The sequence below is a fragment of the Bombus impatiens genome, unplaced genomic scaffold (genome assembly GCF_000188095.3).
Source record: "Bombus impatiens unplaced genomic scaffold, BIMP_2.2 scf_0548, whole genome shotgun sequence".
Taxonomy (NCBI): domain Eukaryota; kingdom Metazoa; phylum Arthropoda; class Insecta; order Hymenoptera; family Apidae; genus Bombus; species Bombus impatiens.
Window position 1 is genome coordinate 1,502,258 of NT_176967.1, and position 12,915 is coordinate 1,515,172.

The following is a 12,915-nucleotide window of genomic DNA, read 5'->3' on the forward strand; positions in this document are numbered from 1 at the left end:
TGCTTCTGTGGAGGGAAAGCTGGTAAATTCCGGGTTATAACCAAAGTGTTTGATGCTGGGCTTATTTCGTCGCAGCGAGTCCTTTCCTTTTCCTGTCTTTTGGGTCTCTAAGTAATTACAGATAAGAGGCTTAAACGGAGATGCTCGCCGTCGGGTATCGACTCTGAAGTATTAGACGGCATTCGACGGAATAAAAGAAAAGGGGGAAAAAGAGTAGGGGAAACCTCGTGTCTGGTAATGACACGATGTTGCAGCGACGATGGTCAGGTTGTCGTGTCGCGTCGCGCCACGCCGCGTTGTGGGAACCGTATCTCTTTCCAAAGAGAACTACGTTACTATCCTCTAAAGGCTTAACGTATCGGTCTTCGTTCAATGAGGCTAATAGGTAATCACCGATAAGAGGCTTTAACAACAAGAGGGATATTCAGCATTAAGCGTCTATTTCAGTGAATAACGCGTTTCCTAATGGTTCGTGATTCCAGCGATTTCGATGCGATGCGTCTAGAAACAGATTAGAGCACCTAATAGTCTAGCAGAGAAAGTAGCCGACCAACGTGAGGCGTTTTAGCAGTGTAGGTTTGCATCGAGTCGTTGAGACGTGGTGTAAAACCGATTCGGTGGAGCGTCGGCAACGAATTTTTGTCAGCGAACGATGAAACTGAACGCACGAGTGGCCAGAGCGCAAGCTCGACGGCCGTTCAATAAGCGCATAACCATGCGGTTAAGTATCTGGTTCGCAACGATGCGAAAAGTTTTGAACGTAAACGAAGAGATAGAAGATCGTTAGCTCGGAAGTATTGGAAGCGTAGTGTAAGAGGAGATAACGAATAGAGTGGCATTTAACGTTGGCGGATGAATAGATAGAGCGGATGGGATAGATATCCAAGGCGATACGCGGTTAGAGATGGTTAAACCGATAGGAGACGACGAATAGTGGTGGGCCGAGCGGAAATCGGGATAAGACAAAATTAATTTATCCGTAATCGGCGATTAGATATCCTTGAAATGCAGAGCGCAGAGTGCAGAGTGTGGGTAGTTCCTTGTCAAAATCTAAACTAAATCCTAATCGGATTAACGTTCATCGACTCGACGCTTCAGCAGCTTCCTTTCCCAAGTTTCCAACACGGTTCAACCTCAGTTGCTTCGAGTGGCGATTCTCCTCCTCGCCGAAGTACTCGATTTGGTTTCGCGATTTCCACTTACGAGATGTACGTATAAAAGGAACATTACGAAATGAACGAACACGCTCGGAAGTATCTTTCCGGGCAGAACGACAACAAAGAGAGACTATCGCGAGCGATCGATTAAGGCGGACACTAAGATTAATTTCACGCCCCTCCTTAACTTTGCCTCTTACGTTCGCAAAAGCGTTTAGAACCGTCGGCTCTCTTAGACGATGCATGGCTAACTTCACAAATTCTGATACCCCGAGGTTGCTGTATCGCGTTTTGGTCAGATCTTGTTGAGAATACGCTACAGTTATTTAGTTGCCTCACAGAGCCAAACAGAGCCGCCATCGACGCAACTTCCTTGGATTTCCTGCGCCGGTCGCGACTTTCTACCATTCTGTCGTGAATAAGCTCAACTTTAGATCTTTGGAAACTCGTAGGATCTCCTTCGATTTGTTGTTTCTTTTCGAGATTGTTGTCAGCGTTTCTATCCGTTATCCGCAGCATCTCGATCTAATCAACCTGTACACAGCCATTAAGCCGTTAAAGCTCTCGCAACTTTTCCTGGTACAGAGTAACACTCGGAACTTGTCCGCGTCTGACCCTGTTAACCGGATATGCGTTGCTGCGAATTCTTTCCGCAATGATTTGGATTCGTCGTCCAATTCTATCTGTTCTTTCAAACTACAAATTTACAAAGTTTTGTAAATACTTGTTGACCAAGCTTTTTCTTGTTCAGTTTCTATTTTCCGTATTTTCTTGCTCTTTTCGCGCGTATGACCTTTACGTATTATTTGCTTTCCGTTTGTACTCTAATGGGAATTCTTTGCTGTACAAAGAATAAATAAATAATAAAGTTAATGGAAAGGGAATGGGTAATATCCAGGGACTACGAAGGTTGGTCGGTGAATTGGAAAGGAAAAAGACGGCGGCGGGCGCTGTTTATGCGTTATTTACGGAAATATATTCTCTGTCTTGGTATTCTTTCCGGCTCGGAAAGCAAGATTGGAAAGTCAGAAATTCGTTCGTTCGGAGCTTCCGTTTTGGCTGATTTGCGTTTACTCTATCGTCTATGGAGGACGTTTCTCGTAATTTCGAATTAACTCGGGGCAACGATCTTCTCCGATGTTCAGGTGCGTCGAGGCGTAAAACGAGCCACCACCGCGGCAGTCCAACACCGATGGCCTCTCGACTGCAAGATCTACCGTCTATTCGATTGCTTTCCTCCGAGGCAGACCGAGCGCTCTCTGAATCCTCGACCGGGATAAGCTCGAAACTTACTCGGGTATTAACCTTCGCTGCGAATTTCCGTCTTCTGGCAGGACAATTTCTATTTTTCCGAATTTCTTTTCGGACTAGCTGGTCGGAGACGTTGCGATCGTCTCGAGAATAAATTCGGAATTCGCTCGCGTTCGTTTCGCTCCGAAGCAAAGGCGGGATGCCGGCTACTCGTTTGTACGAGAAGCACTTTCGCATTACGCGAAACACTCTTAAAAGTTTCAAGATTCTCACGGACATCACTTTCTTCGTTTCCTTTCCCGAGTCTCGCGAAGATAGAAAGCGACGAGGTGCGGAATTAAACGCGTGTCGCCTTATGTCGCGTTTTGCTCGTATGAACGAAAGTTCTTGCGATATTTTCGACCGATGGTGTTTGAGGAAGTTCGCGAAGAACGGCAGACGGAACACGGTCTCGTTATCGCGACCACGATCACAAAGGTCAGAGCGGTGGCACAGAGCGAACCTTCCTTTGTTCCCGTTCCACGTCTCGGTAGATTTTCAGGAACGTCTTAAAGTTTCCGTGGGTACTCCACCAAGCGGGATCGGCAGTCCGCGCTTTAACTCAGTTTAATAGCCGATCGATGAGTAAATTGGGTTAGAGGTTTCCTAAAAGGAGTTTGGGCTTCCGAGCCGCGTTCCCAGCACGAAACGCGCTCTCCTTGAGGAGAATGGGCCACGATACCGGTTCGATCCTGTTAAGAGACAAGAGAGACGTCCTTTGGGCCTGTCTTAGACTTCTGAGAAAGTATCAAGAAACCCGAGCGTAACAGAGAAACCGTAGTACGTAACATCGTGTCGAATACATCGGTCGAACGCTGCGCTAATTGCTCGTCTTTGTCCATTTTCCCACCTAATTGTCTAACGATTATTTCGCGCATTTCTTTACCCACGGTCTTCATTCTTCGTACACGTCTCTCCATCTTTCTTCTTTTTACAGTCAAGAGAGATTTTTTCTTTGATAAGAGCATCTGTCGTTTCTTATCCGTCCTCTTCGTTTCTCGAACGATGGAACGCGCAAATTGTACGTCAGCGTTAGATAGTAAAATCGTAAGATAGTAGGATAGGTAAATTTCGATTAAGAAGCGTTCGGTGGAAACGAGGAATATTCTTGAAAAAGTTTCACCGCTATCGATCCGCACGGTCACGCTGGAATCGAGACCGAGCAGAGTTCGCCAGAGGCTGATTAACCTTGATCGACAAATAAAATCTGGCTGTAACTACTCGAGTGACGAACGAACAAGCAATTGGACCGATCGGTTCGAGGGACCGACGAATCAGTGCGCGAACTAATCGACCGCAAATCACCGCACTCCGGACCGACAGTCGTGTGCAAATGCTCCCTTTCAATGCGCGACCGATTGTCGGAAGGATCGGTTGTCCCTCTCGATCGTGTTTCAAACTAACCGTCAATCGTCGTCGCGATTTCCTTGCGCTCTCGATTCACCGCGATCCGCCCCGGTATCGCAGTTTCCAGGAATCGTGATAAGTTTCGAAGTAGTTTCGCGTGGAAGTGGCAAAGTTTGTCGAGAAAGAGAAGCCAGACCGTGCGATGCTTTTAAATTTTGATGCTTACGATACGCAATTTTAACGTGGCGTCCCTCTCCACTTGATTTTCCAGCGGTATCATCGCGTCAATCGAAACTTATTTAACGTGTCTACGCCTTGGGCTTCTCGCAGAGAGTCGACGGGAAGATTGCGCGCTGTAACATCGAATGGCTTACCGATGACGGTGAAATTGACCTTGAGATTTCTGGTTGGCGAGTTGCGAAAGTCCACCCTGCACCTGTAAACTGCCTGATCGCTTTCCCGCAGATCTCGAATAGTCAGCTGAGCGGGCGGGCTTGCTCTGAAAGACGCCCTCTCTCCCCAAAAATGAGGGGCGCTCCACAGCTTTGCTTTGCCAAATTGTCGGTTTCTCGCGTCGTAGCTGAAAAAACACGGAATAAATTCGGTTATTTATATTAGGGATGAAATCGGCTCGATACTCGCGTAATAAGAATGTAAATCATAGGAACAGGGCGAGGATGACGCGCCATAGTTCACGAATGACGCGTACGTAGCGCCGGTCTTATCTAGCTCGAACCAATTTTTCACTCAACTTTCGCAATTCGTCATAGTCGGGAGGTCCGAGTGCAGGAGGAGTTTGCTTACTCTCCAAGTCCCAAGCTTGAAACTCAATACAGGCCGACAGAAGTGCACTCGACCGAGAGAGTCAGATAACCTTTTAAGCACTTCGGTGATCGAGCTTTCCGAGACGGCATTAGAGAATATGTTGGAGAATCGAGATTCAAATGGCCGACGCGACGGAGGCGTTCCTCCGGTGGATAAGCGACAGCGGCAGCAACGACTTACAAACGAGACGCAACGTATCTCAGGCATTTATTTTTGCGCTGCGGCACTGCTGCAGCGTGTTTCTAATACGCTTCGACCGTTACGATCGCGTGGCTCGTGGCGAAGCTATCGCAACCGCGTTCGCGTTAGATAAGCCGACCAGCTACGAACTGTCGGCCAAGTTTTCGCGTCGAGCCGTCGATTATCGGGTGCGGCCCGGCGACCGGCGAACGATGTTCGCGTAAGTCTAATCGAGCGCCAAAGTTTTAGCGAGTTTCAGTGATAAGACGTCGCATGGTCGATCAACGAGAGAACCGTTGATCGCGAGCACCGTTGACTCGTCCTAGGAAGTTTCGACAGTCGCGCGCTCTCATCTGGCGCACTTTGTCCGCGGCCATAAGACAAATTGGATTGGTTTTTAACGAGCACGATGACTGGAGAGAGTTTCCCGAGGGAGCCACCTCAGACTCATCGTGCCGCTTTGCCTCTCACGAACAGCGTCGCTCGTTTACTTTCCAACTCGGCTGATTTACCAGAAATTAAAGAGGCATCAAGATTCCGCAACTTGTGACAACCTATTAATTACCTGCTCGTTTCTTTGCGCGTACCTTTAATGTCGATGAAATCCGTTGTAAAGATATCGTGCTATACAGGGCATGGAAATGCAGTCGCAATTGTGTCCTTTTCGTATTTCTTCGTTTTTTCTAGCTTTGAAACGCAAGAAAAATACTATAAGAACGATTCCAAAGAAAACACAGGTGTATATGTGAACGGAGTGAAACACACGTGCAACAGAAAGAACGAGAACACGATTAAAAAATAGAAGAGAGGAATTGCTTTTGTTCATCATACACAGAGAGCTTTAGGAAAGTTCGATGATAAATGGAACACGATCTAGTGGTTCTAATAGAATAACGATCGCTCTGTTGATCGATACGATAAGCTTGCTGAAGAGGTCGTTGCGTCGAGGGGAAAACGAGCATTTAAACGAGGAATAACTGGGGAACGATCGAAGAAAAGGACAAAGGAGGACTATATCGGATGAAAAAAGGCAAAGACGAGAATGAACGATGGTATACGTGGAAGAATTCTCTGGGCGGGTAGGAAGGGAGAAAAGCCGGAGATAGAAGAGAATGGTCTCTAAACAAATTAAAATAATTGCCACGACTCGTCGGAAGATCGTGCCGGACTCGCGAGTTAAAAGAACGTTTCCCATGAATACGTTAGTGTCGGTAAAACGAGTGCTCCACGGAGAAGGAGGGTAGGGCCAAAACCCGAAGGGGCACGGGAGCTAGGAGACAGGGCTACGAAGGAGACTTAACCACTCCCGGGACTCTTAAAAGGAGCTTAACTTCGCGCATAAAATTAAGGCATTGTAATTGCAGACGGCGCGGCGTCGCCACTGCGGCAGCACATTTCTTTCTCTTCGTTCAACCGTCCCTCTCGTTCCTGTCCTCGTACCCGTTTCCGCACCCGGTCCACTCTTCCTCTAGGCCGACACCTTTCTCCTTTTCTTCCGTTTTCGCTCGACCGGAAAATATAATTTGCCCGAGTTACTAACTTTCGTCCCCTGGAAGCAGATCGTTCGACCGGCCGACAAGCGGAACAGTGATAAAATGATTTTTAATTGGGATTAGACGTAAGCCGGAATCGTTGTCCCACGACAGTCAAAGTTCCTCTCATGAATTTAAGCGAGCAGCTTTAACCGTGATTCGAGTGAATTTCGAATAACAGTCCGGATTAAGCATGATCACGAGTAATTTTCGCAAGCGCTACTCTGCAAATCCGTTCGACTCCTACTTTCACGGGCAACTTTGTCGGCTGGAAATTTAAAGGAACGCGTACCGCGTAAAAATACTCGTTTTGTACGGAAAATAGTACAGAAAATCGTGAGTATGTTAACGTCGTAGTAAGGCGTTTCTGCTCACAAAAGGCGAACAGTAACTTTTCACGAAATTAAACGAATCTCTTGATTAAAGCGCTTTTGGAAAGATTCTTAATTAACGGACTGGAACGTGTGAACTACAGTTGAGAACATTTCTACGCGAATGTAAAATCCCGATGTGCATGGAAATCGAGGTTGCGCTACTCTCATTGACTGGTGTTCTTGATTCGCGCGCGACTGGTTACCGGTTCGATGTCGGTTTCCGTATCCGAAATCGTCGATTCTCGCTCGGTACAGCGCGACGATAGCGGTATCAGTCCGTATCGTTCCCAGCTGCCACTTTGCGTCGATGCCCGATTTCACTCACCTACGCTCTCTCTTCTACCCAGTCTTTATTCAAATATCACTGTGAAACCGCAGCCTGGCATTCTTCAAAATGGAATTCATGCCGCGGCATAATAGAACAGAGATATCAATCCGATCGGTGAATATAATATCCGATTACACGATGGTCGACGACATTCACCATGGGAAACCTCTCTTCGTTTCTCTCGGGTACATTAAATGTCTCCCGGATGCGTGAACCCATACTCCACTCCGATATAGATATACGTACATACGTCATATACCTCTCGTAAAGTTCGATTGTCCAGATTCATCGTTTTTTCGTTTATCTTTGCATTAAGGAAGAGCGAGTGCTTCGCTGTGTCGCGGAACGTACTTGGGCGCGATGACCCTGTACACGAACCGATCGTAACGCGGCATCGAACGAAAACAACGGAATCGAATTTTTATGGAGACGACAATGGCTGTAGTAGATAATCGCGTACCGTATTTACAACGTCGAGAAATGCAAGCGTGACTGGCAGGATTATTGTATCAGAATTGATGACGGAGTGTGAGTGTATGACGAGCATTGTCCTGTTTCGCGGAAGCATCGAGAACGCGATGGACCGATCGCAGACAATTTAGGAAGGTTTCGAGGTTTCTTATTCATATACGCGGCGTGCTATCCAGTGGGAAGAAAAATGGTTGCGGTGATCCGGTCGATTTATATCTCCGCGGTGCGAGTGCGGTTGGAGCGGAGGAAGGGGGAAATGTCATATTTTGACAGGATTTCGCGGTTCGTTTCGCCGCTATCGCGCGTGCAAGGCGCGAAAATCAGCGTCGAACACGCTCGATTTCGTGACAAGTTGAAAGACGGTGAACGCCATGGAAAATGGGTAGTAGAGAGGAAGGGTAGAGGGAGGAGGAGAACAGCCCTACAGAACCGATGAAAGGAACCGATGCATACGTATAGCGACGACGCAGTTTGAACGAGTAGAGCTAGAGCTGGGTGGATTAAGCAGGGGCTGCCTTCATGCATAAATGGATGACAAAAACAAAAGGAACATCCTGTGATGCGGTTGCGACATTTTTACATTTATCGCTCGGTTCCCCGTTTACGGATACGTGCCCATGTAGCCAAACGTGAGCTCACATACTGCGACGGATCCTTCGTGTTCGCGCGAATGCAAATAAAGCGTAAGCAGATAAAAGGCTTCGTTGTCCACACCACCGACGCGGTTTTTGTTCGGTTTTTCGCTTCTCTTCTTCCCCAACGGACTAGCTCGACGAATAGCAATTGGCGTTGATGGCTTGGCTACCTCGTACCTTGCTGTTTCCCTTGTTTCGCCTTACTTGGATCGCGCGATCGCATTTTCTCAAACCGAAACATCGATCGATCCTCGATCGCGCTCGATATCCAGTCGACACAGCTTCCAGCGTGTTTAATCACGTCTTAACCCCGTTACGATCCTTCCATTCTTATACTTCGATCTTGCTCTCCTTTTAACGAGCAAAAGGGGCTTGTAAGGTTTTAAGATGTTTAACATAAAATTGAAACCAGAGACCATACGTGAGCCAAGAATCGTTATTATCATTGTCATCGTCGTCGTCGTCTTTATTATTATTATATACGGATCGAACCCAATAATAAGTATATAAAAGAATACAATAGTAAATGTCTACGATAAGAAAAGTAGAAGAAAGAAATAGAAAGAAGAAAGATATTATTAAGGAATATATCACATAAGAGGATATTGTACAGCTTCATTTTAAGAGTGGATAAGCGTCCGGAGAATAGCCGATATTTCCAACGTATCGATTTGCTAATTTAGTAATTCTACTTAACGGATGCCGGAAACCATCTCGTGTTTAGGTGGTCGACGGCAACGACGTCCATCTCTTACCAATACATATGTGCGGTGCATACAGGTTTATTTATAGCGAAAGAGACGCGGAGTTGATTTTATCCTTAACAGTTTTAAATAAAAGAAGAGGGTCTGCTATAATTCTGCGGTTCTCGAAAGTAGACGGACGAATGCTATTCGAAACTGAAAAAAAAGTGATCAGTTCTACGTAGATATGTATAAGTATATACGCGTATCTTTAGGAGCGTTCCTGTGATACCGTTACGATCGATAATCATCGACGAGAACATTTGAAGAAAGTAGCGGCAGCCGAAATGGTTGCGAGGTAGTCGCTGGAAAGCTCGACGACCGATTTTTGAGACGCAAGATATCGCGGTTCCGTTAAAATCTCGAAAAGGCGAGAAACCTCGAATGAATCTCTCGCTGCAAAGTAGCGTCAAATTAATGAGTTACCGAGAGACGAGTTTCTGCTCGGCGAAACATAAGGGGACAGAGCGTGAATGAGAGAGATAGGGGGAAATGAAGAGGTTGGATCGCAGAGCGGAGGCTAGGTAAAAGATGGAAAGGAAGTTCCATCATACGCTAATTAATTAACTGGTAGAATGAAACGGGTCGTAGGGCAAAAATCCATTTTGCTGAACAAACTTTTTCCCTTTGCGATCAGTGGCAAACACGTAATCATCGTGTTGCTTATCCATAATTACTCGTAAAACCGAGTAATTAACTTCGCACTAAAAGTATTTTTTACTTCTCGATTTTTCCTTCGATGGTCGGAATCGCAGAAAATCGATCGGCGCGTATCGCTAATTCCTGTCAGGGTCTTGCGCGACGGATGAAAAGCAGCATCGTAGGAAGAACTAATTCGAATTTGATAAGACAGGCAAGGAGAGGGAGAGAGAGGGAGAGAGAGGAAGAAAGAAAAATCGTAAATGACCGGTGGAGGAGAAAAGTGGAGGAATAACACGACGGCGCATTCTCGAAAGTCAGCCCTTCCGAGTCATCGTAGGAAATTGGATCGTTATCGGACGTACACGGAACAGCAGCGATGACGCGAGGGAAATGAAATTAAAAGAAGGCGTTACGTTAATTACAGAATTTTTGGCAGTGCGTAACAATGCGCGAAAATGCTCAGCAAGAAGAATGGTCATGGTTGAAGAGCACGTGATCATCTCGAGCTTAGCTCCGACGAAGAGCAGCGTATTGCAGGCGACTGGATGATAGGACGCGCACGGTTTCCTCGATATTCGCGATTTGCACCAGACTACCGTTTACTTTTTCCTCTTATTCTCGGCAATCGGCTCGTACGAGTTAAAGCGGTAGCGATGAAATTGTTGGATCGTGGAACAACGCGTTTGAAGCGGTGCCAGCTATTTATATCGCTCTCGTACGTATACATATATATGCAACATTACCGATAGTAAACCCGAGGTATGCACGCTTTGGATCGAGATGCGCATGGCCAGTCTGTGTGCGAGTTACAATCGCAAAAAAGAAATTTCAAAAAAGGCGATACGCAAAACGAAGCGCACTCACTCTTTTATCCGTTGATTCGTTGTAGAATTGGAACGATCGTTTTTCAAGAGTCTGACGAGGTGACCGATTCGTGACCGTGAGATATTTATCAGGAAAAGTCGAATTCGCGTTTATTAGATCGTAGTGAATTAGCGATTGTCAATGACCGCAGCAAGAGACGAGGTTTATCGGTACCGACATCAAACATAGTAGATATGTATGTACCACGATATCGTTTATCGGGGCCAGGAAATCTAGATACGAACGCGTACGCAAGATAAAAGCGACACTGTGCGTGATATCCTGGGTGCAAAATATAAACGAGGTCGTTGATCCATGATCGGATCATTTCACCATTTATGTATCAGTTGCCACGGCGGTGATCATCAGCGGCAATTTCGGTGCAGCGGTGATATCCTTTCGAGTTATCATTAAATCTCCATCGTTTCGGTCGCACTCGATGTTCGACTGTGGTTAGGTGGCGCGGTTAACTCTGTAACTCGATCCTATCTGATTCATACGCGGTTGCGCCCAGCCAAAAGTCTGGTAGATCGCTCCGCGATCGCTGTCTTCATCGACGCCCCTTCGAATAGATATTAATCCTATTATATTCGAAAATTATTCTTCGTATCGTGATCCAGGACGAGGATGGCTTCCCGATAGAAGATAACGGATAATATCGCTACATCGAATAGGCTACTACTGGTTTCGTCAGCCAGAGGCTAGACGTAGTAGTCGAGGAACGGTATGCGGTTAGGCCGCGGTGATTACTCGATCATTGTGTCCGACAGTGGTCATCGTACGGATATAGTCAGACGATCCGACGAAATGGGCAGCGATTTCACGGAACTCGAAATATTCTATCGACGAACCGATTACGATCGATATTCGATAGGCCGATGTAGCGTCTGATACGCGGAGCGTCGAAAAATCGGGGAACGATTTAAGGTATCGTTTGAATGGAGCTGTCCGTCCGCTAGTCGACGTTTCATAGACGAGAAACAGCTTCGTGAACTGTTCTTTCTTCGAAAGGGAAAAAGGGCGGCAGTGTTTGAGAGAAACGGGGAAAAATAGGGAACATGGGACATTGGCGTTTTTAGTTAAACGCCAGTGAACGGCGTGATAAGTGTTAATCGCGAAGCGGACAGTCCGTAACAATAGGCCGTAATAACGGATGGTACGGTTTGCCGGCTCGTTCGTCGCATTCCACGTACGAGAAGTCCGCAGCAACGGTGTGTGTTGTGTAACACAGCATGGACAATGGTGCGATAATTCGAGCCGGTGAAACGTGCATCCGACCTGTCACGACACACGTAACGTCGTACACGTAAGTCGACCACAATGCCAGCACGAAAACAGGTCAATCGACTTCTCGATCGAGAACGTTTCAACGCGTTGCGTTGTGACGTCTCGTCTGGCTAAACGTCATCTCGTGGTTACGCGTCTGCCGAGTTTTTCTATTTCCGACGCGAAATTCCGTTCGACGCGTTTATCCGTTCGTTTCGACATTACCGTTCTGTATAAACGATTGTGTTTCTCTACTAATCTTAGGACGGTATAACGCAAAAGTATGACGACCAAGCCGAAATGACGGATGGAAGAAGCACGATACGTGATAGGGAGAATGTTAGTTTGCTGGGAAATACGTAATCGGACGGTCGAGGTTGGAAGGGCGAAGAGGTTGCGGTTGAACCAAGCGCGTAACGATACTCGACGGAGCAGCACCTGACGTCAGCACGATCGGTACTTCCGTCGGACGGGTAGAGGCCGAAAACCGTTCGCAGGTGTGCGTCCGTACTCGCAAAGTTTGCCGCACAATCCGGCAATTCATCGTGAGAAGTAATTAAAGTTTGTATGTGAGTTTGATGATCCTTGCTCTGTTTCGCGTTGTCTCGTGTTTGTGCATGTACGAATACGATCGATTAAGCGATCGCAACGGTGTAGACGGCGATATTCATCGATTGTTAAGTCGAAGACCGCTTTCGCGCCATCGAACGAGGTTCATCGCTGAATCGTTACCTGGTTCTCGATCGGACGAGAATTCGGCCGAATTAGAATTAGAACGGTCAGGTTGCGATTACGGAAAACTGTTTAGGGACAACAGAAAGGTCAGCGAAAAGTTTCGCATGGCTTAACGAAAGAAGAAGGTTCACGCGACGGTGATTGGTAGAAAGGAACGGGGGCGATCGGTGAGACGAAGGAGGTCGAGCGAGCACGGTAAGGAAGACAAATGGAAAGGAAAACGAGTAAGCCGGTGGGTAAGCGAACGTTGAACGAGAAACGTGAACGAGGAGGAGAAGGTGAAGGATGGAAGGCAGTTTAATAGCGACGGCAGCGTAATATCACGTCGTGCGCGTTTAAGGGATCGCATCAGACCATGCGTTTGTGTTCGTGTCAACGATCCTACACGGTTAAACGGAAATGCCAAGTGGCGCACTCTCGTTAGCCGATGCGTCTGACGGTGAGTGTACGATTACACTGGTTATGACGTTTGATCTTCGGACGAGGGTTCCTCAAGTTTCTCGAGTTCCACTAGCGTTTCGTCGAC

The 12,915-nt window shown here is 46.9% G+C and overlaps 1 protein-coding gene across 3 annotated transcripts in view; it reads right to left on the reverse strand.

The window, feature by feature from the left end:
* Positions 1-12,915, reverse strand: part of LOC100746623 (nephrin-like) — a 101,487-nt gene that overhangs the window by 67,075 nt on the left and 21,497 nt on the right. For all 3 annotated transcript variants that reach the window (XR_002947147.2, XM_033321994.1, XM_012388299.3), the window contains one exon: positions 4,169-4,374. Coding sequence is in view for 2 of the 3 variants with exons in the window: in XM_033321994.1 (XP_033177885.1) it covers positions 4,169-4,374 (206 nt within the window). In the remaining variant the exon portion in view is untranslated. The remainder of the gene's footprint in view (positions 1-4,168; positions 4,375-12,915) is intronic.